Raw genomic sequence first — 17,865 nt, forward strand, 5'->3', positions numbered from 1 at the left:
TTTTTGTTTTCTGCAGTGACTCGGAGCACTTTTCATACCCTTTTTTTCTGGCTGAAGCACATTTGTTTCAATCTATAAGAATAATCAGCCTACACTACCAGTCAAAAGTTTTTGAACAGTAAGATTTTTAATGTTTTTTTGTTTTTTTAAGAATTCTCTTCTGCTCACCAAGGCTGCATTTATTTGATCCAAAGTACAGCAAAAACAGTAAAATGTTGAAATATTTTTACTATTTAAAATTGCTTTCTATTTGAATAGATTTTAAAATGTAATTTATTCCTGTGATCATACATAGCTAAATTTTCAGCATCATTACTCCAGTCTTCAGTGTCACATGATCCTTCAGAAATCATTCTAATATACTGATTTGCTGATTATCAATATTTAAAACAGTTGAGTACATTTTTTTTTTCAGGATTCTTTGATGAATATATAAAGATCCAAAGATAAGCATTTATCTGAAATAAAAAGCTTTTGTAACATTATACACTATTCCATTCAGTATAATTTTTATTATTTTTTGGGGAAAGAAATTATAGAAATTAATACTTTTATTTAGCAAGGATGCTTAAAATTGATCAAAAGTGATGATAAAGGCATTTATAATGTTACAAAAGATTTTTATTTCAGATAAACAGTGTTCATATCGATATCGGAATTATATCGTATCGACCGAAATTAAGAAATATATCGTGATATCAATTTTGACCATATCGTCCAGCCCTAGAATGTGACAATACACTATACCACACCAACAAGAATCAACTGCAGCTCAGGTCTCACCTTTCCTCCCAAACCTGAAACATGACAAATGAGCACAACAGACTGATGAACTTCAGTCACCTATCAAGACAAACAAATGAATAGATGTGATAAATGGAGATGACAAGAGGACAGACACATCACTGATACTTACTGCATTCAGAGTTTTACTCTATAACCTCTTGAACAGGAACTAGAATCCATGATTCATAAATAGTATGACTGCCAAAAGCCTTCCAGATCAAGCCTGATGATGACTAGGCTGCTCTGGCATGTGTAGATTCTTCTGTTCTCTTTCTTGACAGAGAGACTGAGCTTCAGTCATTTAGGTTTATTCAGAACAGAAGGCAATAGTAGGGGCAATCAGAAGGCCATCGTTTGATACTTGCTTTTGGTTCATCATCTGATCTCCATGTGCAACTGCCAGTTAGCTCACACACACTACCTCTTTTTTTTCAGCAGTTGAGCAATAATAGTCTTAGAAGAAACAAGCAGGTCCAGCTAAACATTGACCAAAAAGCAAGCTACCCTATGGTCAAGTGATAAGACACCACGTCTCCCTACAAAGTACAAACCTCTGCTATAGTCTCATGGGGTTATAAATGAATGCAGCAACAGGTAAATAAAACTGATCTCATATTCTGTCTGGGTGAAATGCTGCAAGATGCCACACGGGACTACAGGTGTCTAAACGAATGACGCACGGGTCAGAGTCTGGTCTACTGCTGACAACACACCTTGAACGCCCTGCACTCCCCCATAAACACCACAGATGGTCAGATAACATATCTCATATACAAATATAGCAGAGGGAGATGTGAGGCCCAATCAGAGGCTCTAGTTTGGACTGTGAATCAAAACTTGGTAAATGCAATCAAAGGCTGTGGCAATCCTGGTAGTTTTATGTGCATTCTCGGTTTCACTTCTGACCTGGTCTCCAAATATAGACTCCAGACAGACAAAAGAGCAAATATTTCAAGTATTCTGTGTAGCAAACAGCTGTTCTGCACAGCAGCTGAAAGCCTGTAAACCGCTCTTAAAGCACAGGGGAAAGAAACAAGCATTTCTCTGCAGGGGAGGGAGGAAGGAATGAAGCTCAGTGCTTGATTTCTTAACCAAGGCCACTGCTAAACTTAGCTGACCTAATATCCATCATAGCAAATCAAGCTGTTAGCGTTACGCGTTTAAAATAAGCATATCGATTATTGCATGGTACAGCTGTAACTGTACAGTACATACCTGACAGGTGTGCCAGCACATAGCTCTCACCCCGTATGTCCACGTCACACATGGCTCTCATTCAAAAATGCACTGACATGACAGGTTGATGTCTGGGAAAGAGTTCACCATGGCAAAACAGAGTGAGAGAAAGCTAACCGCAGTTATGAATAAGACAAAGAGCCCGTCAAGAGGTTGGCAAACTCTGATAAGAGATCAGACCACCCCATGCATCATCACAGCAGGGGTTTGTGGGAGAAAGCGGCTTTGTGTGACTTTACCTTGAACAGTGTTTACCAGTATTAGCTTTCCTCTGACCAGAGTATTGACAAGTATAATTTGGTTACCACACAAGCTATTCTCCTATGGCAAGCTGTTGTTTCTTAAAACTAACTAGTATCTGCTTGTGTTACTTTGTACTATTTATTACGAGTAATATTAATTAGCAACATGCTCTTACTATAGGTTTAGCTGCTTAAAATTAAGCATAATTTATTATTATTATTACAGCAACTACATGTAAAGTGTAACAAGGACAACATAATAAAGCGTTACCAGTAATCTGATTGTATCCTTCACTATTTCACTAGTAACTACTCATTAGATGTTAGTACTTCATTATTGGTTAGTATCTATACAATTAGTCACTAGTACTTATTCAACAGATGCTAGTCACTGCTGGAATAATTACTAGTATCCAGTTGTAACGTAACTATTCCATTACTACTAGTTAGAAAGGGCTAAAGTATGCAGACTAGTATGCATTTCAATTGTTGCAGGGTACTTACAGTTTCAGTATAAAAAAAAGTTACTTCATTTTAAGATGTCCTTGTTATAGTGTAGTCATACAAATAAGTACTGAGAACTATTAATAAACCACATATACTTACTATAGGTTTGTGGCTAGTTTCTTGTAATTAAGCATAATGTACTGTTACTGCTATAGTAACGTGTAAGAGGGAAACTGCAAAATAAAGTGCTACCGAGAACATTAATAAGGTGCTAATACTTGTTTATTAGTCACTAGTAACTATCCAGTAGTTATTAGTACGTATTCCATAGTACGTAAGCTTTTGTAGACTTTGCTTACTGGATACTACCTTTTCCACTGCTGAAGTTAAAAAACACCGCTGAATGAGGGTGTGAGGGCTCTCCTTACCGCGTCCGTAAAACTTTTTGCCGCTGGTCACGTCGAAGACCTTGGTATTGACTGCCATGAGGATGCGCGGGTTCTGCACACCGTCGTACTCGCGCAGCTGCTGCAGGGTGAAGTCGCGTCTCCTCATCTTGGGCAGCGGCGAGGCCTCGCTGCCCCGGCCCGCGTCCGCACCCGCCCTCCTCCACCACCGCGCGTAAACCACGTAACACGCGGCCAGCAAGAGCACTAGAACGCTGAGATCGAGCAGCATGCCGCTTATACCGAGACCGGTCCCCGGATCCAACTCCTCCGTCGTCCCCTGCCCGCTGCTAGTGTCCGCCGCCGCACTCCTACCGTCCCCATCGTCCGCCATACTGCAACGATAGCGCCTTCCCACCGCGCGCGCCTGCCCAGCTGGCATTCAGGGGCGCGTCTGATTGGCTGCCTGTCACCGGAACACCGCGTTGGCACCTGGGATTTGTAGTTTTATGTCAAGCGTAGCGCCTACAAGACCACCGAGCGCATGCGACCCGATGCGACCAGACAAAGGCTCGAGATAATGAAAAGGCGCTAACTGTTATGATTATATTTATCAGTAGCTGACCGCGATAAAATACTAGAATATGCAGGAAATATGCTTTTAATTAGCTTGCAGCTCTAAATGTTTCATATTGAAAACACACATAAAAAAAAAAAAAAATGAACGCGAATTAATACAAAATTCATTTAACTGCTTTAAATATTATATGGCAGGCTATAACATAACTTGTTAAATAATAATAATCATAATTCAACAAAGATAACAGTATCCCTTATGAGCCCTTTATCTTCACAACTCAGAATTTACAATCTTTACTATTGCTAAAGTGCAAAATGTCCCTTGACCCCTGCAGTTTCTGTAGTTTATTATTATCGTTTAAAAAGTGTCTATTCTTTACAATGTCAAAAATAATTGTTTATAGTGTATACTAGACGTATTGTTTACAACAGAGCAGCTGGATTGCTCTCAGTGTGTTTATTATGTCTTTAAGAGGGTTCCTGTAGTCCTGGAAAATGCACACGATTCAGGTTATGTTCGACTCTAAAATATTGAGCATATATATTATTCTTTGTGAGTGCAAATTATTTATTATTATTATTTTTAAGTCATTATCTAGTAATCCAAATAACTGGAAAGTTAATGGATTTTTTTTTTTTTTAAATGTGCAACGTGTGGAATGTGTAAGACTCAGTAAAACTACATTACATTGCACACATTGCCTGACTTGAACTCAACAAAAAAATACAATATATGTTATTTTGGGGTTTTATAAACAGATTTTAATATATTTAAAGTTTTTTTTTTACATTTTACAATTTATGAGGAAAGAAAAAATTAAACCAACATGCATACAACACAACAAGCGCACACAAACAAAAATATCACAATAAAATGAATCAATAAAAATGAATTGATTGAAATTAGAGAGCTGCTTCTAATATTTTTATGTACAGTTTTCATAAGCAAATATGATACAATCGGGACATTAATTCAGTGTCCGATTACTGATCATAAGTGAGAAAAAACACTGATTCAATGTTATTAGCCACGATCCAAACTGAAAAATAAAAATATAATGCAAATCAAAGTATTCTCTGGGCCACCATGTTTGCAGTCATCTACACTCTCTCAGTAATATCAATAAAAAAAAAAGATTATAATCAATTAAGATTTCAAAAGAGAGTAAAACAATAAATTATCTCAAACTCAACTCCAGTAGGATTCAAAATTTAAAAGGAAGAATAATCCTTCTCAAAAAGTTAACATTTCTTAGAAACTTCAAGTACACAGATGTTTTCAAATTTAAGTCAAAATGATCAAAAAGGTCAAAAAGATGTCTTCTCTTCCTCTACTCTACATCTAAACTGGAGACGTGGTGTCTTTGAGATCACCAACTTAGCAATGTGAACGGCACAATATTGGTTTAAAGGCAGGAACATCCTGTAGTTCCTGATGTTAACATTTTTTACAATCCCTCACCACTGATATCTACGTACTTATCTGATATTCAGCTCAGACACTCAGTTAATCATAAAAGCATAAAGAACTTAGTATTCCATCACTGTCATATTTCCTACACAAGCTAAAAGAGCAAAAAATGCAATAAGCTATATAGTGTGTTATCTTGTGTCAACCTCAGTTCAAGTTTTTTTGTTTGATGAGCTTTTGTTTGAGTTTTTAAAATAACTGAATGTGTACTGTGCATTTCGCACAAAGTACAAACCAAGAGATTATTAATTACTTATGCTGACAGAGCTGTAATATATATATATATATATATATTTGTTGCTTTTGAAATGTAAGGCATTTGCAAAGGTAAAACTCATTTTAAAAAGAGATAAAACGGCATTCAATGTAGGAATGCACCTTCTGTAAACTTGACAGCAAAACAAGTTCACCATGCATAATTGATTCTGAAACACTAACTGCAGGAAAAAAAAGAAAGTTTAAAAGAAAAACAAAAACAAAAGTTCTTATGGAAGTTAACCTGTCCAGAAAAAGCACCTTGTACAACACAAAGATATTTCTGGTTTACTCTTCAGTTTGTGAATGCAACGGTCTGACAGTTGGTCTTTGCTCTAACGGTTTGACTGGCTCACTTCCGAGGTTACGGTGTAAAACGTAAGCCTGCACCAGCACTCAAAATCTGTTCACAGCTCCAGAATTAGAGTCACACTCAAATACTGTATATAGTGTAGTAAGAGGTTCATTTCTTTGGCTGTTGGGCATCTTTGCTTTTGCTCGTCGCCGCCTCTCCTTTACGAGCATCTGATGAGGTATTCTTCTTCACATTCTCTTTGGGTGGGGCTTTTGTAGACGGGTCATTAGCCGTGCTGCTTTCGGTGGACACAGGTGCTGGTTTCTGACTGGCTGTGACTGGCTTGGCTGATAGTTGATTGGTGGTTTTCGTTGTCGTTGGGGCAGCGGCCTGATCCGTTGTGGTTGTTTTTGCCATCATTCCTGCGGTTGGTTGATTGTCTGAAGATGTCTTGGCAACTGGGGTCTGTTTCGATGATGATGTCGAGTTGTGCCGCCTACGTTTCACCTCGTCTCCTGCGGAGGACGAGTGTGCTTTCCTCCTTACTCCTTCCTCTGCCATTGGTGGCTAAGAGAAGGGAAATTACATTTGGTTTAGAGTTCAACAGACTATTAACAACCGTTAGAAAGTGATTAAATGTATATTGACTAATCCTATTAACCCTATAAAGCCTACTATATAATATATGATATACAAATTTCTAAGGCCTCTAAATTATCAACATGATCAAAACTTTGCTGAAAAAAAAAACATTTACTACATGCCTTCTGATTACTATTGATTTTTACATTATTTGTTTAGTAAGTAAAAGGCCTTTTTGTATAATTCCAAAAACACCCCCTTCAGGTCATGGTACATGTGTCTTTTTGCTGTAAAATCTTTACTGATTTTTATAAAGTAAACCTAAGAATTATCTTTATATTGTTAGTAATACTTCAAGATAAACACTTACTGGACTGAAGCAACTTAGGTTTACTTGAATATCCATACGTCATTTAAGAAAGTAAATAAATCACCTTAAAATGTAAGTATCAAATGATATACATACATGACATACTGTACATATATACATATACATAGGCTTTTGAGGAATATTTATTTGTACATCTCTCATGTATTGCATTACTGCATTACGTTTTGTCCCCACAATAAAAATACAAAGCTGATCATAAATTATCATAAAACTGAGCATTTAAATATCTCACTGAGATTATTATATAGTGACCACTGTTAGTTATATCAATTTTATGCATGTAATCTATTATATACCGTTATGAAATCTTATTGATTTAGATTACAAGCTGTCAGAATTTCATCATACTTTTTGGCCATATATATAGGCCTATGTATATATATAAGCAACTATACCAAATTGCATATTTTTGTTCAATTTGCACCTCTAAATAAAATTGTGACGTTTTTCTTCCTTGAGTATGAGCTCCATATTCTGCTATATCATATTATGAGCCATAAAAACCTTGTATGTATAAAAAATTATGCTAAACATAAAACACACACGTAAACCTTTTAATTTTAGATTTAATTTTAGGTTTAAAAAAACTGTTCCATTTCAGAAAAAATATATTTTTAACTACTATTTCGTATGTTAGGCTTTTACAGGGTTAATGTGTTATTCTGGGATCACATTAACATGTAAGACTGATGCTTATACTCACATCTACTCTGAAATCATCGATGCTCTTGAATTTGCTGAGGTATTCCTGGAGCTTGGGGTCAATGGGCTGATTCTTCACCTTTGCGTATTTCAGGAAAGCCCAGAATTTCTCCAGTCCATATAGTTGACCTACACATATGCAGGTACATCTCAAAAAATTAGAATATCATGAAAAAGGTCAATATTTTTGTCACTCATTTCAGAAAGTGAAACCCATATATTATATAGATTCATTACACAGAGTGAAATATTTCAAGCCTTTATTTCTTGAAATTTTGATGATTATGGCTTACAGATAATGAAAACCCAAAATTCAGTGTCTCAGAAAATTTGAATATTACATAAGATCAATAAAAAAAGGATATTTTAAACAGAAATGTCAGGCTTCTGAAAAGTATGTTCATTTCTATGCACTCAATACTTGGTTGGGCCTCCTTTTGCATGAATTACTGCATCAATGTGGCGTGGCATGGAGGCAATCAGCCTGTGGCACTGCTCAGGTGTAATGGAAGCGGCATTTTGATAGCGGCCTTCAGGTCATCTGTATTGTTGGGTCTGGTGTCTCTCATCTTCCTCTTGACAATACCCCATAGATTCTCTATGGGGTTCAGGTCAGGCGAGTTTGCTGGCCAATCAAGCACAGTAACACCATGGTCATTGAACCAGCTTTTGGTACCTTTGGCAGTGTGGGCAGGTGCCAAGTCCTGCTGGAAAATGAAATCAGCATCTCCATAAAGCTTGTCAGCAGAAGGAAGCATGAAGTGCTCTAAAATTTCCTGGTAGATGGCTGCGTTGACTGTGGACTTCAGAAAACACAGTGGACCAACACCAGCAGATGACATGGCAGCCCAAATCATCACTGACTGTGGAAACTTCACACTGGACTTCAAGCAACATGGGGTTTACTAACAAGTTTCCACCAATGCAAAAAGTGAATTTCACCCACAAAACATCAGACACTGAGATGGTGGGTGATATGCAAAGTTAAAATGGCACAACAAAGATTTCTGCCTTTGCATTTTTTATTTGTTTTTATTTGTTTTGCCAAACTATGAATGTTTGACCTTTCTCATAGTCCTGGATGGTCTCCTCCTGGAAGTCCTTGAAGATATCCTGTCTGAACCTCCGCTCTAGTCCATAACTGTAGAACCGGAACAGACACTCCAGTCCGTACCTGTGACAAACATTTGAACACACATTAGGAAACTAGTGTTGGCCTTCCCAGGTAGCACAGCAGATAGTGTACAAAAACCTTATATATCCTTTACCAGTGCAATTATTTGCATGACTATCAACATTGCAAATGCTATACATGCAGAAAGTCAGAGCTGGTATAGTTTACACTACAGTGTGCATTTGCCTTAAGACAGTCATTTTGTGCCTAAACAACATGCACAAGATTTTGAAATATTATTCTGCAATGATCTGGGATCCCAGATTTTTTTTTTTATTGTTTAAGAATCTGCAAGATTTGTGATGTTGATAGCATTTGAAGTTCAAGATCCTTTTGATATTGTACATGATTTTAATATTGCATTTTGAGTTTTGTTGATTCAAAAAATAAGTGAAATAGGAGTCCAAGCCTTCAGCATTCAGGATTTAGTACTGAAATATGCACAATTGCCTAACAACTAATACAAACAATCTGTGAGTAAACAACCAGAAGAGTTTATGCATCCCTGTATAGGAACAAGACAGACCAGAAAGAACAATGTTCAGACTTGTCAGCCATTTTAATGTGAGTGTGTTTGTATGTTGTGTGCTATGTAGGTCGAACATGAATGCCAGCTGTAACACTCTCTCATGAGATATTGCTATGATAGCCAATATTTCATTCATATTTTATTATTTTCAAGAATAGAGATGAACCATTTTTCAAGTCTTCTGTAGCTTTTTCTGTTAAACAAATCAAAATCGGGAGAATTTTGAAGCATCTGTAATACCTATGTTTATACCACTGGTTATGTATATAGTCAGAGGGACTCATGAGCAGAAACATTTATATTTTGGGGTTGTCATTTATGCACCCTCTTGCCAAACTGGAGACACTTGAGAAGGGGTCAAATTAACTTGGTTGACTTACTGCCTGGCTATTCTGGAATTAGCTGCCTGAATTCTCAAAGGCTGATAACTTCTTCAGACAGAGTCTGCAGATAAAACAGAATTCAGGACTAAAACTCTTACCTGTAGTACTCCTTGGCATCCTCTATGGCAAACTGCTTGAACTCCTCGTACATCTTCCTGTTGAAGTTGTCTCGGAGGAAGAAGGACCAGAATCTGAAGAGGGTGTTCATCTCCTGAGACTGACCCACACCTAATCGCTTCCTCTCTGAGGAAAGAAAATACACAAAAATGAGAAATTCAAGTAAAGCAGATGTATATATATATATATATATATATATATATATATATATATAGATAGATAGATAGACAGACAGATAGATACATACATACAGATATAAATATAAATATAGATAGAACAGCTGTTGTGTAAAAAACCAAACAATCATTGTACCATTAAGGCATCGTCGCCGATATTTGTGGTAAACTTGCTGGGTGAAGCCGTTTTCTTTCAAAAGCTCATGGGATGGATGCCAGAACTTAGGCAGGGACTGCGGGGTGCATCCGTAACTGCCTGACAGCGCGGGAGCTCCTTCTGACGGAGACGCATTCGAGCTGCTGTACAGAGGACGAGGAGGATAATGGGAGAGAAAGAAAGACTGTTAAGTAGAGCCAACTTTCTGAAACAATTAGCTGATGTGTCTCAAGTCGCTGAAAGATTGGCACCTCAGTATTGAGTGCATGACATAAAAAAGCCACAAACCTGATGGAGGAAGTGCGGGGTCTGTGCTCTCGTGAGTCCATCACCCAGCCTACATGGCACTCCAGTGGAGGGTTAGAGCTATGACGGGTTTTCCTCTTTCTGGGGGTCTAAAAGAGTGTGGGGGGGGGAGAAAATATGCACCTGGTTAGGACAAATGTCGAACTCAAGCAAAAATGTTAATATATATTATATATATATATATATATACACACATACATACATATATCAGGTAATACATAGATATCGTTACAAAATACACATAAAAGGTCATCCTTATAATCCCAGAATATGTTTGCCTGTTACAAACATACTTTTCCGTCAAGGTCACCGCTATCTTTGATGACAGGGTAGAAGCGTGGGGTTTTGGTGGGGTCCTGTCTTCCAGGAGTGCGTGGTGTACGTGGGGTCTGAGGCACACTGGAGGATTCTGGGACATCCGTGGGGAGAGAATGAGCCATGCTAGAATCATCTACAGAAAAAGAACAGACACAAAAAAATACATACATTTAAATAAATGAATAATTTTATTTATAATCAACTGTTTGCTTGTTTACTAATAAAATAAAGATAGAGAGAGAGAGAGATAGAAGATAGATATCACCTGTCTGACATGGTGGAGGGGGCGGGACCTCCTGGTTGGGGTCAATGGGAAGTTTAGGGGTCAGAGTATCAAACTCGTCTTGGCTGATCATGTTGAGCTTTTTGAAGTTCTCCACATCCTAAAAATGTGGAACATTGACACATTATAGAGAGTACAAACAAACAGCTACAAGAGGGCTAAAAGCATAAAAACTATGAGTAGAGCATCACACTCCATATTTGAAAATAAAGAGGAGAAGAGGAAGACAAAGTGCCCTGATGGGCTTCCAGTTTCTGCCTGTATGAACAATGAAGTCATAAGCGCTCTGTATTTGACTGCAGGCAGTGCACTTGATCAGGTTTACCAGCTGTTATTACTTGCAGCAGTTCAGAAATGACATCCTTATAGTCCATCATAAAGACTCAAACCCATTTGGCCACTGAAAGTGAAGCTTTTAGGGCTATAAGAGGCATAAAATATAGTCAATCAGACATAACACAGTCAATAAGGAGTTTACCAAGAACATAATGTGTCAAACTGACATATATACACACTGCACAGAACTTATTAATGCAAAAAAGCCACACGCCACTACTGTCAAAATGAGAAATCATTTCATTTTAGATAGTTAGGCTACATCATAAACTAACTGATCTGAAAAAACCACATGTGCTCATTTCTGTCATTTTGTGCAGCTGTTTATCAGGTGTCTGTACTTTTGATCTTCAGCCCACAGAGACCTTGGCACAGTTAACACAGGTGTTACGACTCTCACGAGCGGGAACAGGCGGGCACCCCCGACACCACCGTACAGTTCAAACACATATCAGTGTAAACTGTAAACTTGATATGACCCACTCGATTCAAATTATATGACCCACATTCTTTCAGGGTTTTTGACATTTGCAAATGGCTCAGATTCTGTTGATGTTAGTATGAATTGGCTCATACATCAATACATGAGTTTTTATCCTGGAGGATCTAATCAAGACAAGAACTTTTCCTCTAAAAGAACGTACACATCCTAGACCATATGCTTTCACAGAGCTCTCGTCTGATTGGCTGTCTGTGAAGGGTACACACAGGTATTTGTCACTGTTCTGTTAAAAACAAATAATAATGTCCTAATAAAACTGAAACATAATATAATACATAATATAAAGAGGTCTGTGATCACATGCCAAATCCAAGAGTGCACAGGTTGGTTGAGAAATAAATCAGCGAAATGTGCTGCCTAATGTGAGATATGAGATCTTAAGCAAATATTTCAGCATATTTTTGGTCACCACAGAGCAATTCAAACATTTGCAGCAGAAAATTCCCATGTTACTGCTGAGCGTGGACATTTATCTGAAACACCACACTCAGCATAATCTTCTCTGTGTTACTTACTATTACGTACTCATTTTGTTTTAAAAGGAAGCTTTTTTGTTTACACTATGGCTCAAAAGTTTGGGGTCAATAAGATTTTTTTATTTTTTTTTTATTAATACTTTTAATTAGCAAGGATGCATTCTATTGATCAAAAGTTACTGTAAAGACTTTTACATTGTTACAAAATAATTTTATTTCAAATAAATGCTTTCTATCCATCAAAGAATCCTTAAAAATGATCACAGTTTCCACAAAAATATTAAGCAACATAACGGTTTTCAACATTGATAATAATAAGAATTATTCTGAGCAGAAAATCTGCATATTAGAATGATTTCTGAAGGATCATGTGACACTGTAGACTGGAGTGATGCAATCACAGGAAGAAATTACTTTTTAAAATATATTAAAATAGAAAACAGCTGTTTTAAATTGTAATATTTCACAATATTAATACTGTTACAATATTTTTGATCAAATGAATGTAGCTTTGATGAGCATAAGAGACTTTTTTACAGCATATTTAAGAGAATGACGGGGGAAACAGGATGACAAGATGAATTCGAACTCAGTGTTGCTCATATGATGGCAACTGCACGGCGCCATTATAAGAAATATAACTTTTCAACAATTGATAAACATTGGTAAATGATGTTTATCAATAAGGTAAAGGGAATTTCAGCCTAAAATGAATATTTTGTCATCATATCAAACCTGAATGGCTTTAATAGAACTCAAAAGATACTTAGCAGAATGTCCAAGCTGTTCTCTTCCATACAATGAAAGTGGATGCTGACCAGTGACAGCACAGCAGTGGTCACTATTCACTTTTACTATATGGAAGTGAGGAGCTTGAACATTCTACTGAACTCTTTTTTGCAACAGATAAATGATGAATTATTTTTGTGATGGAATATATAATTTAAAAAGCACAACCATTCTCACCTTGGCATTGGCACACTCTTGCTGCCCTTCTTCCTTTGTCCAAAGATCCTTTTCATAGTAGAACAAACCATCGTTAATGGCTTTGGCAATGTCAGATGAAATTTTGGCACGTGACACATGGTTCCCCGTCCGATCACCCCCAGGGTGTTTCCGCAGGTGAGGGGGGGTCTGAGTAACAATCAGGATCTTGTTTACATCTCGGTCATCAAGTTCATCATCAGAATCGTCATCTGACCAATCAGTGAAAGTGTTCTTGCGAGGCGCTGCGAGTCGTTCCATTTCTTCATCAAACAGGAAGTCCAGCTCCTCCTGGTCTGCCTCAGGCTGCTGCTTTGAGCTAGACTGAAACAATTCTTTGTGCTCCTGAAGCAAACATGAAACATATCTTATTTATTCATAATAAATACGAAAAAAATCATGCAAGCAAAAAACACAGAAAGCAGGGGGGATACTCAACTGCAGATGGGGACAACTCAAGAAGGGGAGGTGGAGGAGGAGGAGGAAGAGGAGGAGGAGGAGAAGAAGGAGGGCTAGGAGGAAGAGGAGTTACTGAGGTCTGCACACCCACAGGACAGGAGATGGAATTACGGAGAGAAGAAATGATGGACGAAGAAATATGGAGGAGGAAAAGGAAATATGTGTGTGATCAAAATGCTCAAGCAGACTTACGAGTTATAAAGGAACATTAAGAAATGAGAATTAGCCAAAAAATTGAAAACAATTTTTTTTTTAAATATTCTCCAAATTGACTTTAGAAACAGTGTATTGTGCATCCCTATTATTTTGTTTCATGCGCTGCTTATCAGTTATTGGCTGATATCTTCATTTATCGATTTTGTACACTATCATTTGAAGGCGCAATATTTTTTAAAAGAGATTTATACTTTTATTCAGCAAGGGTGTATTAAACTGATCAAATAATAATGTACAAAAAGATTTTAAAAAAGATATCCATTTCAAATAAATGCTGTTCTTTTGAACTTTCTATTCAAAGAATACTGAAAAAAATCACATACAGGTGCATCTCAATAAATTAGAATGTCGTGGAAAAGTTCATTTATTTCAGTAATTCAACTCAAATTGTGAAACTTGTATATTAAATAAATTCAATGCACACAGACTGAAAGAAATGTTTCTTGAGCACCAAATCAGCATATAAGAATGATTTCTTCAGGATCACAGGAATAAAATATATTTTAAAATATTAAAATAGAAAACAATTATTTTAAGTGTTAGTAATATTTCACATTACTACTGTATATACAGTATACAGTTTTCTCACCAATTTTTTTCAAGTTTTGAAACTTCTTTCAAAAACATTTTAAAACATCTTACCGACACCAAATTTTCGAACAGTAGAGTAAATTTAATTGATCATGCTCATTTTTCCATAGTTTTTCATTTAGATTACCTCCGATACCAGAGAACCGATCCGATACCAAAAATTCTGAGTATCGGCCAATTCCGATCCGAGCACATTTTTTTTTTTTAAATCAATGTAGAATTTCTATACTTCTATGTGTTGACCTGATCATCACTCTTGTGTGTGTTAAACACAATCTGCTAAATATAGACAACTTCATTTTAATGAAAAATAACAAATGAAAAAATATATAATCATAATCTATGACAAAAAATACTATTATAAACAAGGTAAGTGGATAATTCAGCAGCAAAAGTTATTCTAGAAAAATCATGGGTGCACAATAATTTTATAAAAACATTAAACTGAACTAAACTAAACATTTAGTGAAACAACATTATTTAGTGGGGAACAAATAAAAGTGAATAAGTGTAGGACTAAATCTGGTAAAATATTATACATTACTCTTTGTATTGTTGTAAAATACATTCATGAAAAACAAGTAGCATAAATATATATATAAAATATATACTATAAAATTAAAAGACATTTATTTTAAATGCATAGCACAGTAATGAAGGCAGCGATATATAATAGATAGAACAGAACAAAAAAGACTATTAATAATCTTTCATTGTGCAAAAGTATAATACGAAAGGGTATGGCTCCAATACAGAGCGGCACAAAGCACTTAATGCGGATCCAGTGCGCAGAATGATGCGCTTGAAGCAACACAGAGTCACAGCACGTAGCTCCTCATAAAAAAGGGAAGAGATATTGCTGCGTAGTGTATTATATCTGTGCGATATTTTATTGAGCCATTTCTTTTAGCGGTTTTAAATCTCAATTATTGTGCGCTCTTGAAGAGAGTTTCATCGTTTTGACTGTAGTAGCCGAACGCGACACGCAGTTTGAATGCTGAATGGAGGATGACAGACAGCTGCAGCAGGGAGAAGAGTTTACGTGAACTTGACTTAAATATTCATCTATACTACACATTAAACTATGAAACGGCTTCAGAACACTTGAAATATAGTGCACGAAAACGTTATGGTGCTTTATAATGTTTTTGTGCTTTCGTGGGGCTTAACAATAACACAGAATAGTATACGCACTATATCGGATTTGGATCGGTCTCGTCTGACCGATACCCGATCCGACAGAAAATGGCAGTATCAGAGCCGATACTGATACTGAGTAACGGATCGATGCATCCCTACAAAACACTGTGACCTATATCACGTCACGTCACATATCACAAGACTAGGATCAGATCCGGCAGTACCTTATTTTTTCCAGGAGCGTTTCTGTGCCGTTTTTCCACCTGTATCCACGGCTGGGCATCTGGATCAGAGAGACTGCTAGACCGCTCTTTAGGCCTATTCCCAGCTTCACTAGATCTGCTTTTTGAGTCTGAAGGAAAGGATTCTTTGGACTTAGGTTTGGCTGCATCTGTGTCATCACTAGTTTGGCCATTTACCAGACCGGGTTCATCTATGTGCTGACTGACTGGGGAGGACGACACTTCGGCACATGTAGAGAGAATAAGTGTGTGATGAGGGCTGCTATTTTCAGAATCAAGCAAAATAACAGTGTAATTGCATAACAACACTGCAAAACAATCAAAAGTACAATAAAAAAGCTAAACAGTGGAACACATCAGAACCTTTGCTGAGGGAGGTGAACGTCTGTCCTGGGACGAACTCAGGGCAGTGAATGAGCTGGGAAAAATCTGTGCGCGGGGAGTCCAGAGAGGGACCCGGGATAGGCCAATGTTCGGGCTCCTCTTTCCTACGGATCTGCTCATCAACAAGCTCCACAACTTCACTGTTCTTCACCGCCTGCTCATACACACAAAAACCAGATATAACACAGCCTAAAAGATAATAATCTCTGAAAGAGCAGAGGTGAAGGGTCAATAGTCACCTCCTTAATGAGGTTGATATCGGTGGTGAGGGCCTGGACTCTGTGGAAACTGGCGATCAGAGAGATGGGCAAAAAGCCTTTTGAATCCATCTTCCTCCGCAGGAAGAAGTCACGCTCCAGGTTTGGGAGACTAAAGTAGTATTCACTAAAAACAAACAAAGAGTCATCTTTAAACTCCAAAATAATAATTAAACAGCACAGTTTCACATTTGCTGCCTCAAATTACTGTGCATTTAAATAATAACTACAAAAATAACTACTAAGTCACATATATGCGCAATTAAGATATAATTACATACAACTTAGATATAATTACGTACACATCATATATTTAAAGCTGTGTACTTAACACATGTAAATACAAATAAAAACAGACTAAAATGCATCTGAAGGGCATACAAATTCATATTTGTAGAGGCTCATTTAATAGTTTTATTTGTTGCATGCACATCTGGTATAATAGCAATAAATATTTGTATACAATTCACCTTTAATGGGCATAAAAGTATAAAAAGACAAGAAAACAGATATATTTAAAGTGGGGACCAAAGGTCTGAGACCACTAGAGCAAATTGTGCATTTTTCTAAGACATATATTCTTATTATAAATTATATTACAAACAAATCAAGTGGAATACTAATTGGAAAATTAATATTGCAGAGTATCTTAGTATTTCAGATATTTAGTATCTCTTTTAACGACAGTAGCAAGTAAGCTACATGAACAGAATATTTTTAATTAATGTAATTTTTCAAAATCCTAAAAGTCTAGATTGAAAGAACAATCTCAGACTTTTAGACCACACTTTATCTGTAAGGCAAAGTCTTTCAAAATATTAAACATTTATTTATTATTTAATGCCATATCAGCTATTTTCATGGCAAATTTGTAGCATAAATTAATTATAACAAGAAGAATCATAATCATCATTTTTGATAAAACTTCAATATAGGTAATAATTTAACAATGTTTTTACAACAATATAAAAGAATACAGCAATAATATAAGCCTTTCAGTCTGATATTTGACTATTGGAGAAATCTTTTTTAATATGTCCATTAATGAAATTTATTGCAAAGCATTCAGAGTAGTGCAAAACACATGTAATCTTATCTAAGAGCAGCTGGGTATTACAGTCTTGTTCTATAACTGCTGCAGGTGGTTGCACAAACTAACTGTTATATAAGCAAGGTTGGGAGGGTTACTTTTATAATGTATTCCGTTACAGTTACAAATTACTTCACTAAAAAAGTATTCAGTAACGTAATCCAAGTACCACTTTTTTACACCACTAGGGCTGGGCTTCGGGCCAATTTACACATCATAGTTCAGACGCGGGCCGGGCCTCGGGCCTGTTTTAGGCTTCTCCTTATTTTTATATTTTAGATATCCATTAACTATTATTGTGATGACAAAGATTTGCCGCGCTGGTGGAAACAACACGAGACCGTGCTACCGCGACTGTCAAGAGTGGCTCGGC

General features: G+C 36.7%; 2 protein-coding genes across 6 annotated transcripts in view; both read right to left on the reverse strand.

The window, feature by feature from the left end:
* LOC107654846 (membrane-associated progesterone receptor component 2-like) overlaps positions 1-3,555 on the reverse strand; it is an 8,653-nt gene extending 5,098 nt beyond the window's left edge. Inside the window, exon 1 of the mRNA XM_016442116.1 lies at positions 3,140-3,555. Within this exon, the coding sequence (XP_016297602.1) occupies positions 3,140-3,539 (400 nt within the window). The 5' untranslated portion in view covers positions 3,540-3,555. The remainder of the gene's footprint in view (positions 1-3,139) is intronic.
* Positions 3,556-4,453: 898 nt separating this feature from the next.
* The window catches only part of LOC107654847 (la-related protein 1B-like), a 44,556-nt gene continuing 31,144 nt past the window's right edge, over positions 4,454-17,865 (reverse strand). For 3 of the 5 annotated variants that reach the window (XM_016442118.1, XM_016442117.1, XM_016442122.1), the window contains exons 7-19: positions 16,385-16,529; positions 16,125-16,299; positions 15,744-15,982; positions 13,553-13,651; positions 13,096-13,458; positions 10,798-10,915; positions 10,508-10,665; positions 10,197-10,303; positions 9,888-10,051; positions 9,557-9,701; positions 8,437-8,546; positions 7,374-7,501; positions 4,454-6,264 (exon numbers count right to left, since the gene is read on the reverse strand). In XM_016442118.1, coding sequence (XP_016297604.1) covers positions 5,866-6,264; positions 7,374-7,501; positions 8,437-8,546; positions 9,557-9,701; positions 9,888-10,051; positions 10,197-10,303; positions 10,508-10,665; positions 10,798-10,915; positions 13,096-13,458; positions 13,553-13,651; positions 15,744-15,982; positions 16,125-16,299; positions 16,385-16,529 — 2,350 coding nt within the window. In that variant the 3' untranslated portion in view covers positions 4,454-5,865. The remainder of the gene's footprint in view (positions 6,265-7,373; positions 7,502-8,436; positions 8,547-9,556; positions 9,702-9,887; positions 10,052-10,196; positions 10,304-10,507; positions 10,666-10,797; positions 10,916-13,095; positions 13,459-13,552; positions 13,652-15,743; positions 15,983-16,124; positions 16,300-16,384; positions 16,530-17,865) is intronic. The other 2 variants (XM_016442119.1, XM_016442121.1) reach the window with 2 other exon arrangements.

Source organism: Sinocyclocheilus anshuiensis, unplaced genomic scaffold (assembly GCF_001515605.1).
Source record: "Sinocyclocheilus anshuiensis isolate Anshui unplaced genomic scaffold, SAMN03320099.WGS_v1.1 scaffold335, whole genome shotgun sequence".
Lineage (NCBI taxonomy): Eukaryota > Metazoa > Chordata > Actinopteri > Cypriniformes > Cyprinidae > Sinocyclocheilus > Sinocyclocheilus anshuiensis.